The 20,215-nt window shown below is 38.5% G+C and overlaps 1 protein-coding gene across 1 annotated transcript in view; it reads right to left on the reverse strand.

The window, feature by feature from the left end:
* Nucleotides 1-203: 203 nt before the first annotated feature.
* LOC119772235 (polypeptide N-acetylgalactosaminyltransferase 18-like) overlaps nt 204-20,215 on the reverse strand; it is a 210,369-nt gene continuing 190,357 nt past the window's right edge. The window contains exons 12-13 of the mRNA XM_038268590.1: nt 16,426-16,593; nt 204-380 (exon numbers count right to left, since the gene is read on the reverse strand). Coding sequence (XP_038124518.1) covers nt 234-380; nt 16,426-16,593 — 315 coding nt within the window. The 3' untranslated portion in view covers nt 204-233. The remainder of the gene's footprint in view (nt 381-16,425; nt 16,594-20,215) is intronic.

Raw genomic sequence — 20,215 nt, forward strand, 5'->3', positions numbered from 1 at the left:
GGTTTGGAAGCTATAACTGCATCTTCTCCGTTTGTGGCTGCCTCCTCACTCATTTTGTTGGTAGGGGAAGGTTATTAGGTTATTGATGATCCGTGCATAATTGAAGCACGTAATTTATTGTCCACATTCTGGGAAACAACATGTCCAAAGTTTACAGTTTTTGGAACATTTCCCCACTGTTTGGATTCAAATGCTTTTTTTTAATGTGCCTCATAACTTCATCCAAACTGAGTTCACTGCGGCAGGACAGTCAAAATGTTTGTAATGGTCCATTTCTGACCAGTACAGTCCTGAATAGCCAGCTGGAGGGGGAGCTCTGATCGCTTGCTCTCCACCAGCTCCAGGCAACGCTGAGACTCGATGTTCTGGATGGCTCCCCCCTGCAGAAAAAGAGAAACAGGATGAGGAAAGCAATCAGTCGTGCACCTCATTATATGCTCTACTACCAACCCAGCTGTAATGACTGTTTTCAGATTTCACCAATATCCTCCTGTATTCTAACATTTGAAGAGACTTTTTTCTTGGGAAACTTTTTAGCCTTTAAGCTTTATAAGTGCAATCACTAGCATCTCAACAGGAGAACATATTTCACTTCATTTACATACTTATTACATTACATACATTTGAATGAGAGCTCTTCAGTTATTAAATATGGTTTTAATCCATTAGATACACGTTAAATAAAAAAAGAACAGCAATTTTTTTGCATTATTGTCTGGCTCGCTCACAGAGGGAATATAAATAAGTAAATGCAATATATAAAGAAAATCAAACTGAAAATACTATAAGCAGTAATTTTTCTCAAATGTAGTTCTGTTTATCTCATATCGACCTAAAGTTCATATTGTTCACTATGAGTCTTAAATTCACAATTTTCTTCTCCTTATTGTGATTTCAAGGAATATCCAAAAAATATTAGAAAAACATGTAATTATCTACATAAAAATGAATAACATAAGTAAACAAGTTTCAAGAGAAATAATAAATGTTAGGATAATTAGTGTAGTATGGTCTGCAGAGTAAATGAGATGGAGTGTGAAATGTTGTCAAATGAACACAACAGGAAATACATTTGATTAAATGGTAGAGAGATCTCCTGTCATAGTGGCAGCTTACACATCAACTTGTTTTTGCTCCTGATTGCAAAAAAGAAAGGCTTTTTAAAGAGATCTAAGTCCCACTTCATGAGTCAAAGCCAGGTCTTTATTTTTGCAACTTAAGTATGAATCAAGTCCAAGTCTGATTCAAGATACATAGGCTACATTCACACTGAGGCCTCAATGCTCAATTCCAATTTTTTTGTGAAATCCAATTTTTGTTGCATTTCCGTTCACACTTCCAAATATATGGCACCTGTATGTGATCTCATGTGTGAACTGCATTAATACAACGCAAGTGTCCAGCATGTGCAGTAGAGGACGCAATGACATCACAAGCAAGGGTGCTCTATGTTTAAGGAAGTAAACATGGAAGGTAGTGCTGGAGTGCATCTAGCAAACTTTCCAAACCTTAAAAACTAAATCTTTTCAAGATGGTTAAAAAAAAAGACTACACTCCAGATTATTGTCTGCCATGGTTGTTGTTTGTCTTCCCGCTTCTGCATAGCAAGACCCAGAATAGTGACCTTTGTCGGGTATTAATGGCGTTCAGGTCGGATGAATGCGACCTGGCCGTTCAGAGACAGGTCACATTTGAAAAGATCAGATTCGTATTGGATTCAGGACCACAGGCCTGGATCGCATTTGAAGAATTGGATCTGTGTTGTTCAGATACAGGTCGCATATGGGCCAAAAAGATCGGATTTGGGTCACTTCAGGTTGCAGTATGAACGTGGCCTAAGACTGCCAGAAAGTCTTCACCTCATACCGAAATTACAGACAGAATCGACTAGGATTAATTCAAGATGACTCTGAAACTGCTGGGTATCTATTTAAGGAAAAACAAAAATATGCTTTGCCTTTGAATGCGTTCTTATAATGAGTGGTAGTAGTCTTGTGCAGGACTCTGCAGCCTACAGCTCCAGAGCAACATGGCTGTTTGGCTACGCTCATACAGCAAGTTGATGCTAAATTCAATTATTATAATTTTTTTCTTAAATCCAATCTTTTTGGTGTGGTTTTTCATACTCCTAATTACATGCCACCACTTTCAGACTTTGGTCTGATGGGTTTAGAACTTAAAAGAGACCGAAACGCCCAGATGAAGAATGAAGAGTATTTACGGAGGTAATGGTAAATTTCACTGTGACTTTATGGTCAATAAAGCTATGTTGAAAAAAAACAACAACAAAAAAAGTAATAGTGGATGCTAGTGTTTCGGTGTTACTAAACGGTGTCTGATGGGAGCAGACAGTATCATGACTATATCATTAGCAAACATAGAACACAAGAAAAAACAGCCCACAACTATTAACAGCAGCCATTTGCATAGCAATCTATGCAAATAATCTGTTTTCCAATAATCTCATTTTGTGCATTTTAAAGTGTATTATCTAAGGAGCTTCATGAAAACAGCAAATATGAAATGAAATTACTAAATTTCGCAAATACGTTTTTTACACTAACTTAAAGTGGTTTTTGATTTTCTTTTTGAAAAAATCCTGAATCTACTAAAGAGGAGATGAAAGCATATTAAAAATAATATTAATAATAATAATTAGGACATAGCTAATATTTACCTATGTAACTGATCAGCTGTTTCCATCGCCACTGGCGTTCTGAATGCAGCAATTAAAATCCAACTTCCCTCTAGATAGAATGAACCATTGCCAACACGAGCTGACAGGATAAAGTAAGTGAGTCAGCTTATACTGACATTATGCATTGCATGGCCTTCTTGATTGGCTCCAATCGGTGGAGTGTATTCACTTGGCCAGGGGGGGTTTCACTTTGGCTGACTGGTCAGCAGCCATGACTTTTACCTTGGAATCTATGAGATCAAATCCTGAATTCTTTCCATTCTGTACCTTGCAACATATGCAACGTGTGCACGATATATCAAAAACAGAGGGACATCATTGGTATAGTGCTTAAAAAACTAATGTAATATCTTGATATCTAATATATGGTCTGGATTCTTAATTGGGCAATAAATCCTTCATTTTCATAATTCATGGTAATTGGCTGACTCCGCTGAAGTGTTTTTACATATCAAAAAGTGAACTATTAATTGTTTCAAGCTTGAATATTCTCAAACAGAAGAGAAGACCAGTTAGATCCTGCCAGTCACTTTTACGATCCGTCACTGCTTTTATTATCATGTGGCAGTTATAATTGCTTGGGGCTGATATTTTACGGATCCGACTGCATGTGCATGGAGGTGAAGTTTGTACAATGGAATTTCTGTACAAATATATGTATTATTACACCTCATTAGACCTCCATGACTTTATAAATGTCACGCTTGTCTACTTTACCACCCAGGAAACAGATTTGTTTTGGGCTTGTAACACAATCATTTCTTAACCTTTAGATTTTCTTCTAGGCAACCACATATGTGCACACTTTACTGCACAGAGGTAATCAACATGGTAAATATTAAAATACATTTACAAACTAGCAGGTTTGCACAATCATTTTCATACCACAGGGAGCAGAAAACGCTGTTAAAATCATAATAAGCAACCTGCTCTGACGCTAAAAGTAAACACCTGCTTATTTAAAGTCAATTATACTGATTGAATGTAAACAACCACATAATAATATAAAGCAGCATGTATTCCGAAGTAAATATAAATTCTAAATTGGCAAATGCCTGTTAATCACTTCGCATCACTGGTTGATATTTTTCCTTTTATTAACCGAATCATTAACCCTCCCACTAACACATGACCTTTTGGATCCTTTCCAAGAGGCATCCACCAGCCTTTTAATGTGCACCATAAAAACAGGAGGTAGCTTTCAGCCACAGCCAGTATTCATGTGACCTTGTGTTTGAAATGTTCTCGTTTCACAAAATAAATTCACCTCATTACAGCAAAACAAGGAGAGGCAGGAGCCCAAAGTAATGTGGCTCTTCTGTTTTAACTTATTGTATTGGCATTGTCTGACCCTTTAAGCAAAACAATGAGCTTATTCTAGATAAGGTCTTGGTTGAAATTTTGATTTCAGAAGTGGGGGCGATGCAAATATTTTTTAATATAACTTATATATAAATTTAAATCCCTTTATTGTCCCACAATGGGGAAATTCAGTCTCTGCATTTAACCCATCCCCTTGGGGAGCAGTAGGCTGCCATTGTGTGGCGCCTGGGGTGCAGTCTGGGGTTAAGGGTCTTGCTCAGGGACCCAGAGTGCCGTCTGTAAGGATTGAACCGGGTACTTGGAACCTTCCCAGAGCACAAGCGCACTGCTCTGACCCCCAGGCCAAAACTCTCCATTTTATAAGTTCAGTGTGATTTCTAGTAGCTCTTCTCTGTTTGTTTCCTCCACTTTCTCTTTTATCTCTGCTATCCCTCTATATGGATGCATGATATGAACAACTGGACAACAATCCATCTACATTAAAATAACATAGTTTTACAATTATTATCAGCTTGGATATATTAAAACACATTCATAGATTATATTTTTTCCCGTTTTTGATGATTCTAATAATATGTAACATACATTTTATTTATCAGCACCTATAATAAAACGAATATGCTTTACAAGACTATAGAAAGCTTTAAAATGTGGTGGAGGATCTTGGATTTGTTGCTGTACAGAGCCAGTGAAGGTGTTTTAGGAGGGATGTTACTCAGTTATCTCCCAGACACCCTGGCTGCGAGATTACCAATAACCAAACAAACGCACGCACATGTTCTGATGTTACAGCCCTTCTAGATTACGTGATTAAAGTGAAGCATAAATGCCTAATTTACAATAGCAGACTCCCTCACCAACTTTCGTCTTTTGCAAACCCAGGTTATCAAGACCCTAACTCCTTGATCGTTTAGGTTATCTCAAAAATCCAAAACGTACCAGAACGCAGAGAAAAAGACTTGCGACCCTACAGTTCTAACTACGGTAGTCCATAAGACTTAGGCAGCGCTGTGACCGCCCAGTCACAGACCTGATTCAGTGGTGCATCAGATGTTTGCAAAGTGAGCTTCTCAGGGGTGACAGCGGTGACAGCCAATCACACAAGAAAAGATGGAGGGCCAATCAGGAGCTTGTGGGTGGGCTAAATTTAGGGAAGCGGGCTTCAGCTTGAGCTGCAGTTTTACGCTTGGTCCTAGTGCTCGGCGACTGTCAGTGTAATATTGTTTTTGGACATTAAAAAGTGCAGGGGATCAAAACGGATCTTTGAACGGATAAATTACGAAGTTATTGCATGTATAGAAAAAAATCTGATTCAAATTTTTATCACAAAATGAATTGCCCAGTTTATTGAAATATAGAAATATAAAATGTATAAAACCAAAAACTTCTTATTTGAATTAAAATAAACCTATTTCACAGTTAAAATGACCAAAATGTAAAAGGATAAGTATGAGTAGCATGCATTTTCACATATTCCATATCAGAGCACTTCGTGTTGTTATTATATAACACATAAAACAAGTGAGTTGACTCAGCCTAACTGGTGCCACAAGTTTGATGATGTGATGATGTGGCATACTGGAGTTGTATAAAATTATTCTATAACGGTAATTCAGGGCTACTTCAGGAGATGTGAGCCCGGTCGGCGCTCTGTAACTCAAAGCAACTTCTGTGATCTGAGTAAGATTACAACCAACATGTCTCTTGGTTATTTAATACATATACATTATGAAGTATTATTTAAAGAGATTGTCCCGAGTAATCTCTACTAAGGGAAAGAACTGGAGAGAGACAGCTTCAAGGAGGAAACACAGAGCTTTCCTTTAACAATCTCTTTGGTTAACCATACGAGGCCTGTTCCCGACATGGAATTTTGGTCTTATCTGTCCATAGGTTTCAGAAACCTTATGATTAGTTCAGATTTTTCCAGAGAGAAGTTGCTTTCTTCCTTCAACAGAGAAGATTTAACTACTCAGTCATTTTTCTCATCGTATACATGACTTGTCTCATTCCAGATGCCAGGCCAGCGGAGCCTGTGATGGAGTTGGTGGTTGGGGGGATACATCATGGGAAAGGTTGTGGGGATGTCCCCCGCTAGAAATATTGATATTTTAAATATTTTTCTCCTTCTCAATATCTTTCTATCTGTAGCTTGATGGGCTTTAAGCTGTTTGGAAATAGCCTTGAAAAGCTTCTCAGATGAGTTGAGAACAGCAAATGACGGAGGACAGATGCTACAACTGGGTTCTATTTAGTACAGGAATACACCTGACCAGTTGACGATTCTAGATTAAAGGCTATCACCTCAGTGTGGTTAAGGAGCCATTTTGTTTTCAAGATGGAGTGGCAAATGTAACAGCACTCGCGGGGACCCTCAGCAACCCAATGGTTAAGGCTAGAAATGATACTGCATGTGGTAGGGTGATAATGGAACCAACCAGTGTTGTGCCTGAACGCGTTCATTGAACGTAAGTTCATGAACTCGTTCATATTCTGGGCGAACGTGAACTGAACGTACTGTATTACTACCTGATGAACGTTATTGTGAACTCGTTCATTCTGGTGTCTGTGAACGGCACGCTCTCTCAGTTCAACTCTGTTCAGTAGGTTGCCAAATTTCTATAGAGCCCTCCAGGCGAAACCCCGGCTAAATCACACCGTAAACAGGCCTTAATATGTAGCGGGAAAAACACCCAATCTGGCAACACCAGCTACCAGCGTGGTAGCCTACAGCCGCGTGCGTCATCAAAACAAAATGCAGCGTGGAAGCCACAGCAGCATGGAGGCGACCGTGGAGGCGACAAAGCAGCAGTATGATCACTTAAAACAGGTTTATGACCAGGTGGTCGGTGAGGATGATAGCAACAATCTGACATTTCTCTGCAAACTTTGGCCGCGGGCTTTCAGTAGAAAAATCCGCACTTCAGTAACCTTAAATTCCTACCTCAGCCTGGTCCCTCAGTTTCTGTTAGTAAAATGTTCTTGAGGGTTATTGAGGTGTTATTACCACATGGATCCTTTGAAAAGCTAAAAGTAGACTCCAAGAAAAGTTATATAAAGAAGGGACTTTGGAAATTTCCTCTGGGGGAAAATATGTTCCTGGGTGGTGCAGGCCTGTACGGAGAAAGTTGGCACTAAACGGAGCTGTTGAAAAACAACCAACAACCTCATCATGATGTCATTATCATGGCTCTGAGGGCTGGCCTAATTGGCCTCATTTCATTCACCTGTCTAATTCTTCCCACTTTGTAATTACTACTTATCTAATCCACGTGCTCCTGCTTCTCTCTATATTTATATGACTCAGTCCCAGCTTTCTGGGCCAAATTATTGATGCAATGTTGTTGATGCTCCTGTTCTAGTGCTTGTTCTCGGGGGCCAGTGGAGAGAGCAATTTTTTTGCGTTTCATAGTGTTTCTGTTATCCTGACCTGTTCTGCCTCATAACTACTGAGCTTGTCTGTTCCCATGTAAATCTTCTGTCTGAACTCTCTGTGGACTCCTGGAACCCTGGACCAGCCTGTTCCTGTTCTCATCAGTATCCATGATCGGGCCTTGGGCTCCTGAACCTCTGAGCCTTCCTGTTCTGAACTGTGTCCCTGACCTGGCTCGGACTCCTGATTGCTGTCCAGGAAAGCAGCATCTGGGTCACTTCTACGGCCGGACTGAACTGTTAAACCAGGTAAGTGACTCACATGAATAATCATCATCTGTCAGATTATCATGGTCACCTACCAGTGTTTTTCTCCAACCAGAGTTTCCAGTGATGTGTGGTGCCCCTCGCCATACGCAGCCGCTGCAGATCCGTAGATCTGCTTCAGATTTTAAATAAATGCTTTTAATTTTTCCACTGTCTGTCTCTCCTGAACTCTGGGTCCTACTTTCTGACCACATGACCCAGGATGATGGGCCATAAACTTTTTTGGAGTGCTCAGGTTCAGAAAACTGTGTGATGTGGAATTTATCCAACAGTTGTTAAAAGAGTTGGAGAACATAAAAGTATATGTGTGGGTCAACATTATAATCTGTTTTAATGTCCTCCCTTTTAGAAAAATCATCTGTTTCATCTAGTATTTTTTGTAAATAGGTATCCAGTCCTTCCATTATAATAAATTCACTTTGAGGAGCCTCTTTAAAAGTTACCTGAGTTTCATTTTCGTCTTAATTTAATATTTCATTTAGGGTAAAATCTGGGAACGCCAAAGTGTTTTTATTGTTCTTTGCTCTAGGGAAATTATATATGTCATCTAGTATTTCCTGTAATTGGGCATTAAGTTTTTAACCATCATTATTTCACTTTGGGGAGTGTTTTCAGTTGCTAGAATCCTGTACCTGGGAGTGTTTGGCACCCTCCTCAGATTTAAAATGAGTTACACCATCAGATCTTTTTTGGTGTCGGCCGACTGCCAGTTATGTCCCTAATCAGACTCCCTTTAGGTTGAAAGAAAAGGATGAAGCCACCAGCGGGGCATGAACCCCCAATATTAACCCAAAACTAATTTTCTGCATTTCTGAAATCTCTAGAGTTAGCGGCTCTAACCGGTACTGCTCAGATTCACTGGCCTTCTAGAGAAAATTTCACTTTCATTTGTGTGTAGCAGTCAATTCATCTAACAGTAGCAGCCCGAGATCATACCCCGCCTTACATCCCCGTATGTTCCATGGTCAACCAAGCACCCTCTAAATAATTTGTACTTTTCAAATATTACATGTTGTTGGAAGGGAGGTTCAGAGTGGTTGAAGTTAGTCTTTAAAAATAGTGAATTGGGGGATTTTCATTTTGCTGCCACTATATTATTAATGATGAATAATATGTAATTTATTAAAGAAAACCATATTCTGCTAAATCTATCTCAGTATATATATATATATATATATATATATATATATATATATATATATATATATATATATATATATATATATATATATATATATATATATATATATTTATACATTTCGTTTCTTAAAAAAAAAAAAACAGTTATCATTTTGGTAAAAAAAAACATTCTCAGAAGGTTCTGCAAAGTCTTATCTTTGCAAGAATTAAACAGTTAAACTCTCATTTGAATTAAACAGTTAAAAGCTCATTTAGGCTGTGTGATTACAGCTAATTGTAGAATACAATTAGTAATATCTCATGAGCCATTTTACTAAAAGCTCTCTGAACTTTACTTACATTAGCCAATAATTCAACTCTGGTTAAGGTCATTGCGGCTCCTTCATCAATCATTTATACGCATGGCAGCAGTGTGACACCTTTTTATGATCAATATATTAACAAGGTTACGGCCTCAGTAATTCTGTTTCTAAATTAGCAGTTTGAAATGGCCTTCTTAATGAAACATGATCTATCAACTGGATCGTGCTTGTACGTTAATAGTTTAAATTGAGGGGAGTTTTCCAGGACAGGCTCCCTGGAAATATGCATGAATAAAATCTGAATAAACACTTAAATGCTCTCATCAGGTGTTTTATTTTTACAGCAGAGTAGGCAACTTTGCAAATAGTTAAAGTGTTTGTCCACAATTCATCACCTGGATTTTTTACTTCAACATTAAACCCATTTTTCCCCCCAGTTCTTGTCTAAAGTTCCTATGCAGCTTCATATCTTTCCAGAAATCCCTAAAAAAACAACACCTACAAAACACAGACACAAAGTTGTGTACAAAATAGTACTCCATTTGCAAACATACATCCCAGGTATCCTTATCTTATTTACCAATAGACTAAAAAACATATTGCAGCAATCCATGTCGGTTTAGGAAGCCCTGGAATCTTCAGACTTTATAACTGTAACTTGCTGCTGTGACATTTAACCGCAGATTATAGCAATGGGACACAAAGAGCTTATAGTAAAGGAGAGGGAGAATTTTACTCAAATTAATCACAATAATCTTAATTTCCTTTTAATCCCCACAATACCAGATAATTTAGTGTTTAATTCTGAAAGAGTCTCTACAAAGAGCACATAAACATCTATGTAATATGAGAGTCTTCTTAAAAGTTGGCTAATCATTTGTACACAAAGTTAAAGTCTGCAATAAAACCTGCATGTTCCCGAACATCATCTCTCTTACAGAGAAAGCCATTTGGCATTCATCCATCCCACTGTCCTCTATTCTGTACTCAACTCTCCTGTCATTCTGCAGAGTGCAGAGTTGGATTGCACTATCGATTTGTTGCTATTAAGGTGGGAGCACTTGTTAATCAGTCTGTCAGACAGCGAGTCAGCCAGGGAGCCATCAGGCCGGCCGGCAAAGGAGTCGGGCTGGCGAGTCAGGTAATCTGTCAGCCGGACACTTAATCTTCAGGTTATTCAGCTTAAAGGATGTGTTGAACGAAAGACTCAGTCAAGACAAAGGGTAGAAAATAAAGTGTTAGGACGCATTAAGTGTGTTTTAAAATCTAATCAAAGTAAAATCAAAACTCAGTTCTTTTCATTGTAAAATACATTCTTCATGAAGTGTGTAATTAGCAGATATCTATTTCCTTTAAAGGCACACTATGCAACATTTTTCAGTTAATTAATGTGTTCCATAACGTTTTGGATGATTAAATGAGTCATTTCAGGTTGAACAAAGGTTTTCTCGGCCGCCCTGGTGGTCTGTGGGGGAAATACTGCACTTGCAACTGCAGGAGCACCGACCCGCACCCACAGGCTCAGAAGTCTCGTGAGAGTCGGTCTTGCTTTACGGCGAGAACTGCTACACGCCCCCAGTTAAAAGCATTCTCATTGCTAGCACAGTGGCGATCTTTGTGCAGTTATGCTACGTTCACGCAGCAAAAGCAGCAAAATCGCGTCTGCTGCTTCATTTTTGCTGCTTGTACCAGTTAGTTCTGACGCGCGGCTGAAGCAGCTTTGCTGCTCTGGCTGCGCGGTGCAAAAGTGTGTCTGAGGCGCGTTGGGCGGAGCTTCACTATCCTTTCTCTGCCTTGCAGCTATATTTGCTGTGATCATTTGGAATAAAGTAGTTTTAATATGTGTTTAAATGAGAAAATACACCTGAAAACGTAATCAGTGCCGTCAGTTCATTCAGATTATTATCCTGCCTTCAATATTTTTTCTGTCGGAGCCGCTCAGACCCCCACATACCAGCTGTGCGCCGACAGTAGGGATCCCTTCATCAGCAGCCTCTGGCCGGGTCGCCTCCTCGCGGTTCACCGCGGCAGCTGGTAGGTGTTTTTCATCTAAATAATCCAAACTGCATATTCTGCCGGCAGATTTCTGCATTTTAAGTTAATTTAGGCGTCAATAAACTGTTTAAGAGGAGTGATCATCAGCGCTGCGTCTCTCTCCCTGCTTCAGCTGCTCAGACGTGCTGCGCCTGCTGCTCAAAACGCGCCGCGGGACCTTTTGCTGCGCCTTGACGTTACGTTGCATGTAAACTCGCTGCTTCTGTCGCGCCAGCTGCGGTGTGAACGCAGCATTAGTCATTCGTTGCGTTCGCCTGTCTGCTAAGCTCAAAACAACCTCGCCTGGCTTGACGGAGAAACCAGGAGAACAGCTGAGCATATTTACCACAGTGCACTTTTACTTTCGCCCTCTGGGGGGAGCCTCGCTGGAAAATCAACACCGGTTGCATAGTGTACCTTTAATTAGGATGAACAATCAAGAAAAAAAATGTTTTGATGACTTTCTTGCAATGTAATATATTCGCGTTTCATTTTTATCCAACGCTTAATTTTGTGAAAAACATTTAGAAATACCTTAAAAAATGAAGGAACATTGCAAATAGTAAGCCTAAGAAAAAGCGGTGCATCATATGTTGATGTTTATAAACTGAAGATAAAAAAAAAACAAATAATCTCAGAAGATGAGACCATGAGGTTCCTAGACCAGAATCGTTTCACATAAAAACTATCAACTGAACATCCATTAAGGACTCTGGAATCTTCTGGGATGAAGAGTAACTGCATATGAACTAGAATTTCTCCCTTTTCCAATACTACCAACTCTGTTTGCCTCATTTTGGTGTATATTAACACATCTCCATACTGGTGATTTTCCATTAAATTTAGTATTGAGGCAATTTCATTACAACAAGGCAGCCCCACTGTCTGTATGTGACAAAAACACAAGACAACAATGAAGGACTATCTGCAGAGTTTAGGTCTTTTAGTCAGACTCATACATTAATAAAAGTAGAGAGCAAGAGAAATATGCTGAACACTGGATAAGCCATGAAAAAAAAGGAGAGGTACAACAGTAACCTAATATTAGCTTGCTTTGATTTAATATGCACAATAAGTCCAGTGAACAGTAGTTTTACAGTTAAACATAATAACAATTATCTTATCGCTGTAGAACATGCATGCAACAATGGTGACTCCACCAATGTTTTGCCAGTTCATAGTTAAAAAGAACAAACTCAGAGTTCAGTTCACACAGCTGAAAATGAACTAGTTCGAATTTTTAAATTCGAACTAAGTTCACAAAGCTATAAATGAACTAGTTGAAGTTCATTTGGTAAATTAAGCCACAATCCTACACAATAGAACCTGATATTTCCCCTTTTAAATGTGTGATCATATAATATAGAAAGAAATGGAAACTACTCGATGCAGTAAATGCACTGGATGTGCAGTGAAGTATTTATTTAGCCAAATTACACAGAACTTCAGAAACATACAGGTACATTCAGGTTCTGCACTCAATAGCAGATATTTGCCAAGATAGCTCGGATGTTTTAACTCGATTTGTCGCTTTAAATTTGAAGTTAATGTGGCTGATGTAAGTCCCGATGGGCCCAGTTCACACGAAAGTGGGAGATTTTCTTCCTTTGTAGTTCATAAATCTCTGCCAAGCGCTCTGCTAAACTGGTATCAGAAATACCAGTAGATGAGTCTGAATTACGCAGACTAGTACTAGCAGTAGACACGCTGGTCTGTCTTGATTTTTGCCATAATAAAAAAAATAAAAAACGCATACCAGAAAAAATTTTTATCCGACATAAACATTGCTGTAGGAAAAGACTTAAAAACTTGTTGTGTATCAAAAGGATCTTAATGTTACAAATGGAAAAGAATTTTGACATATTATTGCTTTGTTCAGGCAAGTAGCATATGGCTTTTAAAGTGATCCACGACTAGTTGAGCATCCTGGCGTAAATAATTTGTAATTTTCATGTTAACTTAAAAATTGGTGCTTGTGATGCATAAAAACTCAATTAATTTTGTTATAATTTTGATAATATTTGAAATCCCTGAAGGCAGCCATTTTGTCACCTATGGAATGCTTGTTGGGTTGGCAGAAGCTTGGATGAAATTAAATCTGAAGATAATTATTGTTCATATATTGCATTGTTCCTCATTTCCGGTTATCTAGGTTTGGTGTCCTGCACCTTTTAGATCAGGTGTAACCAATTAAAATTCAGCGGGGTTTACGGTATGTGTAGATGAGACCAGCTCAAGATCAGACCTAGCTGGATGGCTCAACCTCTTACACAAGTTTAGGCTCCTTACATACAGAGAGGTGACATTTCTTGTCCCTTTAGTAAGAAAATAATGTCAGCACAATCAGATCCTCCCCCACCCTGCCACCCCACCCATTCAGCACCTGAACCTGGCCAAACCAGAGGAGTTACTGCGCAGCTCGGTGAATGTGGAAATGCATTTAGAGCAGATAGTAAAAGCCGTTGAGTCCTATTAAAAGTAACTGAGTTTAGCCTCTTTTTTATTGTAAAAAAGAAAAGAAAAGGTGGTTTTCATAGTTTGATAAAAGTTTGATTGTCAAGTGAACTTAAATCAGTATTAATCAAAATCACAAATTGAAAGAAATATGTCAAAAGCAACAGCACAGAAAGGGTTAAAGCTGTCCATAATATTCATGTTCATCTCGCTGTGTGGTAAAATAAAGATATGAGATCAATTCTAAGAACTGCTGTTTTTCATAATGTCACCATATTGATTTAATCTGAAAGCAGATAATGTTTGCTGAAGAAGCTCTACATTACACTTTTCTATGGTGCTTTCTGACTGTGCTATTTTACTCTGCCGTTAATCTGATGAATGGTAGCAAACTCCTCAACACTGCACAATGAAACTTTCTATTAGCTGTCCAAAAAGTAAGCTCAACCCATAAAGAACCTAATAAAAGCAGAAGTAGATAAAAAGGCAATCATTCTAAAAGTAAATTACCCAATAAATTTCCAAACCTTCCCCCTTTAACTGTAATGTTTTGTGAAATGGAATGGTTCTCTTGGTTCTTTCTCCTTTTCTTTATACCTTTATATAGTTGACTTGTGTAAAAAAATAAAAATATCATAAAATGGTGCCTTTTGTTTGCTTTACCTCTGAAATGTTTTTTTTTTTTCATACATTCGTCTCTATCACAATTCGTCCTCCTCCATTTACATTAATACACTTAACTGTACCTTCTTAATTTATCAACAGGTTCCGTTTTTTCCACTCTTTCAAATAACATTTTAATATTATGGGACTTTTGAGCAAGTCATGGATTTCTCACAGTGTTTATCAGTCCACTTGGCTCCCTTGGTATTACGTCTATGATTTACTTTGTAGTAGCTTCCTCTGACTTTAATTTGCATGTCTTGGACACCCAGGTGAAGAGAGGGATGGAATGATTCATGGATAAAATGGTGCACAGGGTCACTTTGGATACACTGGAATAGATTAGAAGTAAAGGAAGCTGGACTTTTTCTGCAAGCTCAAGGAAGTAGGCTCAACTCAGAGAGAGTTTTGTTTTCAATTCTGGGGGGAGATGTCTGGGGACAATGTTCTCTGCCTCAACCTCTATTGTCAATGTGGTAAACCGTTTTTGGTCTCTTTCAAGGTGGTTATTCCCAAACCAGACGGTGGACACTGGCAGTAAGCGATGCTGTTCAGCTGAAGAAGCTACTTTTGCAAGCCTTGCTTATAAGGCTCCGGAGGTAGCAAACAGCTACTATGAGGCCAAGTGTGCTGCTATGGTAATAATCTATCAACAGCAATTCCCTAAATAAAACAACAAATATTTTATATTTGCAAAAGCTTGAGTTTAACAAATGCATAACATCACAGGGTGTACGTTGATAGGTATTAGTAGATCTTATTATCTGTTCAGGGAGTGGCAGCCTAGTGGTTAGGGCATAGAGCTTGGAATCCTGAGGTTTTGAGTTTGAAACTAGCTCCAACAGACTGCCACTCTGGGTCCCTGAGAAAGACCCTTAACCCCTGATTCCTCCCCGGGTGCTGCACAGTGGCAGCCCACTGCTACTCAAAGGGGATGGGTTAAATGCAGAGAGTTCATTTCTCCACTGTGAGATCTATAAAGTTCAATTTATTTATTTATTTAACAAAAATTAACAAAGATAAACTAGTTTGACTCTTGTAATTAGCTTATTTCTATACTATGAGAGAGCAAAAAGAAAGTTTCATTTTAAACCCTTAACCACAATGAAGTATACATTCGACCCAAGGAGTTCGGTCAAACTTAACATTTTCCACAGCACTCCACCTATATATTTAAGCCTTTTATGCCTCTAACCTTTTATCTTCTCTTTTAGAAAGACTGGAACTTATTTTATAAAATGGCCTTATTTAACTTCTTCAAACTTTTCTTGGAGAAAACAGTTTTCCTTGGAAAAAAAAAAAAAAAAAAAAAGAAAACCCGTGAGGTATTGCCTAATGGGGCTCATCTCTTTGACTCCTGATGTAAATTATAACTGAAAATCTTTATGATTCCGGCTGATGCTAATTAGAGGCCGACTCCCCTGCCAGTCTGTCTAGAAGCTAAGGATACCAAAGAATCTAAAGAGCTGGAGGTTGGTGATGCTGTAATGCCTTGTAAGGAAACTGGATGCACAGAAGAGGGAGGGATAACATGTTGGAATGACTGCAAAGTAAGCCTATTATCATGTCTGATCAATAGTCTGAGACAAACACAGCACACAAATATGCAGAAAATGTGTACAAATGCAATTACAAACTAGAGAAGCCTGGAGCATGAATGTAGTTGTTCCCTCCTGTTACTAATTATCCAGCTCCCTCAACTAATATGTCACATTTGAGGACAGCATTAAAGTGTGAAGATTATAAAATAAATGAGGGTTGTTCTAAGCCAGGAACTGTAGATGTGTGAAAGCTCATTATCTGACAGAGGCAGATGTGCTTTTAAAACGCTTGTCACATAAAACAGAAGATGAATGATCCGTGTTCTGACAAACCCAGGAGGGGTGCCTTGAGTTGGAAACAATGTGGAAAGGGAGAGGCATGAATCCAATTTAATTATTTAAAGTGTTAACGCTGCAGAGCTTTATCTCAACAGAGAGAACATCAGAAAGTAACAGCTTCTGCCCATGTTTCAATAAGTAAAGCAGTTAGATATGCGGCAGTAAACATAAAAACAAACATCTGTATTTTATAATCCATGTAGAAATGTAAGGACTTTGGGCTAATACTCACCTGTGCAAACGTCCAGGTGAGCTTCAAGTGTTTTGTGGCTGCGTAGCTGCACTCCAGCAGCCTAGGCCGGCTGTTAACATCCACCAGACACTTGTTATCATCGTCATCTATGGTGGGACTGAGAACGCCAAGGTGGATCTGCTGGGAGCTGGTGAAGTACACATTCTGCTGGGAGACAAAGATAACTGAGTAAAGAGGATGAATTTCTGCACACGGTTTCTACTAATTACCGTACAGACCAGCATATAGGACGGCCCTGATTATAAGACCAGCCCCTCTTTCCAGGGCCAGTTTTTAGGAGAAAAAAAAAGACCTAAAAGAAAAAAAAAAGACTGATAAACCAAATATATTTTGTGCAAAGACTTCATTTGCATTTATAGGCTTGTGCAATTAAACAGGTAAACAAAAACAACAACAAAAAAAACAACAGTGATGTCAACAGTCAAACAAATCAAGTGGCTGTAACTTATTGTTTTGAAACCCGCCTCTGGCAATGGATAAAAGCTTTCCGTAGGATTGTTATAAATGAAGCTTGAGCTTTGTTTTAAACTGGACTCCTTGTTTTAACCGATGGTCTAGCAAATACCTTGAAGTACCAATAATCTAACATCCACATGCACAAACAAGAGGAACCATGCTGATGAAGGTTCTCAGTCATCCAGATCATAGTCATTCCGTAAAAAGGGACCCACAAAGGACATTCTTTTGAGGACCAGAATGTTCACATTCTGGATAAAGAAAATAGGTGGTTTGAGAGGGGCGTGAAGGAAGCCATCTATGTTAAGAGAGAAAAACCAACTTTAAACAGAGGTGGTGGACTCAGATTCCAGCTTCCAAAAACATACAATTCAATCATAGACATGATCCCTTCCAGATATCACCAAACCCCCCACCCCATCACAGAGGAACGAGGGACCTACCCGCTCCAGCCAGGTTCAGATAATACAAGCTAACGATGGAACTAACGACCCATTCATCGGTTACCATTTGCATGTTTCCAAGCAATACAAGGCCTTGTCTATATAAGACTCAAACTCACTGCGGATCCAGACATTTGAATTGAAAAGCTTCCTGGAGAGGTGGAGAAACGTCTTCAAATCTTGGAAACCAAGTCCAGTGGATATTTTTTGAATTTTTACGGAAAGAGGAACCATCAATTCAGAGAACAGAATGGGAAAAAGTATCTCAGATCTACAGTGAATGACAGAAATAATTAATATAGAAGCATCAAAGCATTGCCTCCCAAAGTTATTCAGCACAATTAATGAAAGATCAGTCATGGTTCTGTCAAAGGTTATTGAAAATAAAGAAAAATTCCATGAAAGTCATTACCTTAAGAGTGCTGATGAAAATCTACTGAGATGATGTATCAAGAACTTTGGCTACTATTACAAAACTCAAGTGATCAATAAGGTTAAAGTTTTAAATACAGGTAATTAAACCAGGGGAACAAATGAACAGCATCACCTGCCTACAGACTTTGCCACCTTAAACGGTTAGTATTAAGTTATTAAGAAAAACACAGATTTTTGAGTTGTTCTGTGTTGTAAAAACACTAAGGATGACAGAGAAGAGCAAAATTGTGCAAAGCTCTAATGGGAATTGTTGCCCTGCAGAGATATTGGCTGTATTAAGTGACATTTGTGGTTTAAACTCTAAAACACACTAAACTGGTGAAACATGGTTCACTTCACGTAAGAGTTACCTAAAACCTTTTTGAATTGTTACAAAAAAAAAATATGTTTAGCCCAAAGACGCAGTGCCAAATCATGCGAAGTGTACCTTCTAACTAATATTGGTTTTATATTTTGCTTTTTTTTTACCAACCTGAAAATTGAAAGAGACTACAGTACTGAGAAACTACCACTGGGGCCTTTCATGAAAATGCAAGAGAAGCAAAAATAGCACAGATTACAGGTTCTTAATATCCAAGTTTTAAATAGTTTAACCCTTTACTCTAGTTCTAAAGCAATGTGTTTGAAAATAAAATGAAAAATTCAATATAAATGAAACATCGCAAAAAATCAAGTAAAAAGATGACCAGTCTTTAACACATTCAAAGAAGCGATTAAGAACATGGAGGGTCTAATTGTAAATTAAGCTGAGATTTACATTAAAAGACCAAAGTGACTGGATAGTTGCTTTTAATCAGAGGGTTATGAGCTGGATTCCAGCATCCTACTGCCACATGTTGTTGGGCCCCTTAGCAAGGCACTCAGCCTGAAGATGCCTAACATTAATTTGTTATGACCTGTCTAGGGGTAGCCAGATCATAGCATGAAGGATCCATCCTTTTCAGATTTAAAGCAGCCAACACACACATGAAGTTGAACATTTTATGAAGTTATTTATTTAAGAAAGAAGATTGATTGAGCAATTAGAACAAGTGGAGCATATGATTTCAGATAGAGCTAATGCTGAAAACAATAAACTAAAAGAGACTATCTGAATATTAATCAACTTACCTAATTGAAAGTAAATAAATCAAATGACAAAAACACTTACCTCCCTCACTAATAAAAACATGAGGAAACTAAGTAAACAGAAACGGCAACTCACTCCTACAAGCTCCAGAACTTTAAAATGATGTTAAACAGTGTGGCCCGTCGAGATGAGCTGAGGATGAATGCAGGAAGTCCGCGTCAACAGCCTTTATATCCGTCACCTCCGGGAGGCCACCAATTGGACGTCTCCGTCGTCATCTAGGAACCAATCGACGACAGGCACCTCCACACTCATATTTACATAAAATGACGACGCCAGTCGTAGCACATTGATGGTGAATGTCGGCCTAATGTGAGGAGCTTTGATTCAAAGACTAATGATTAGAGATGTCAGAGCTTCTGGTACTAATAAAGAATCTCAAAACCTTTTGTGCGACAGGACTTATAGGCACCCCCCACCTCTTGGAAATTAATAAAAGTACATTATTAACTCAAGTGTGACATAAAACTAAATGCACCTTCATATGTTTTGGGTTTTATAATAGAGAGCTTTAGCCATTCATTACATTTGTGTAACTTGCTTTTTTCTAGGTCATTTTTTGGAAGGGTAACAGTACCAGTTTAGCAAGCATCATATATGAGCATCTCCTTCACTGACAGCCGTCTGGAAGGCTAAGTGCTATCTGGAACAGGCCCAGCAGCCAGGACTTAGACACCATACTGTTGACCCCATGAAAGGTGAAGGAACGGAAACTACAGTTTGATGTTTTAGGATTAAGCCTCTGGCTGGAAAAAAAAAACAATATAAGTTCAGTCCTTTGACAGTTTAAGAAAATAATGATTTTTCTTCAGTAGGGTTGAAGTAACTGGGACGACTATACATTAATGATTTTAATTTGCAGATTTGTAGAATCTGTTGAATTCAACATTATTGTCAATCTACAGCAAATATGGGATGATTTTTATTCCAACTTCTGCAATGAAATAACATTTTACTTCTGAGCACTGGTTGATTCTTCAAGTATACAATCTGAGTGCATTCTAACTGTTCAATTTCCTGCAACAAACCTAAGAGATATGCATGAGCATTAATTGTAGTGTTGTGGTCAAGACCACCTAACCCGAGACCAAGACAAGACCAAGACCAGAGTGTATCGAGACCCGAGACAAGACCAAGACTTTTAGGGTCCGAGACCGAGTCAAGACCAAGACCAGCACCAGTATGTGACAATAAAATGTGAAACTTGATCAAAATCACTAAAATTGATCTAAAAGACCCACATTCACATAAAAACACCTAGATATTTAACACACAGAACTGGAATAAACAAACATCTTTATTTAGT

This window comes from Cyprinodon tularosa, unplaced genomic scaffold (genome assembly GCF_016077235.1).
Source record: "Cyprinodon tularosa strain WSP-4 unplaced genomic scaffold, ASM1607723v1 ctg703, whole genome shotgun sequence".
Lineage (NCBI taxonomy): Eukaryota > Metazoa > Chordata > Actinopteri > Cyprinodontiformes > Cyprinodontidae > Cyprinodon > Cyprinodon tularosa.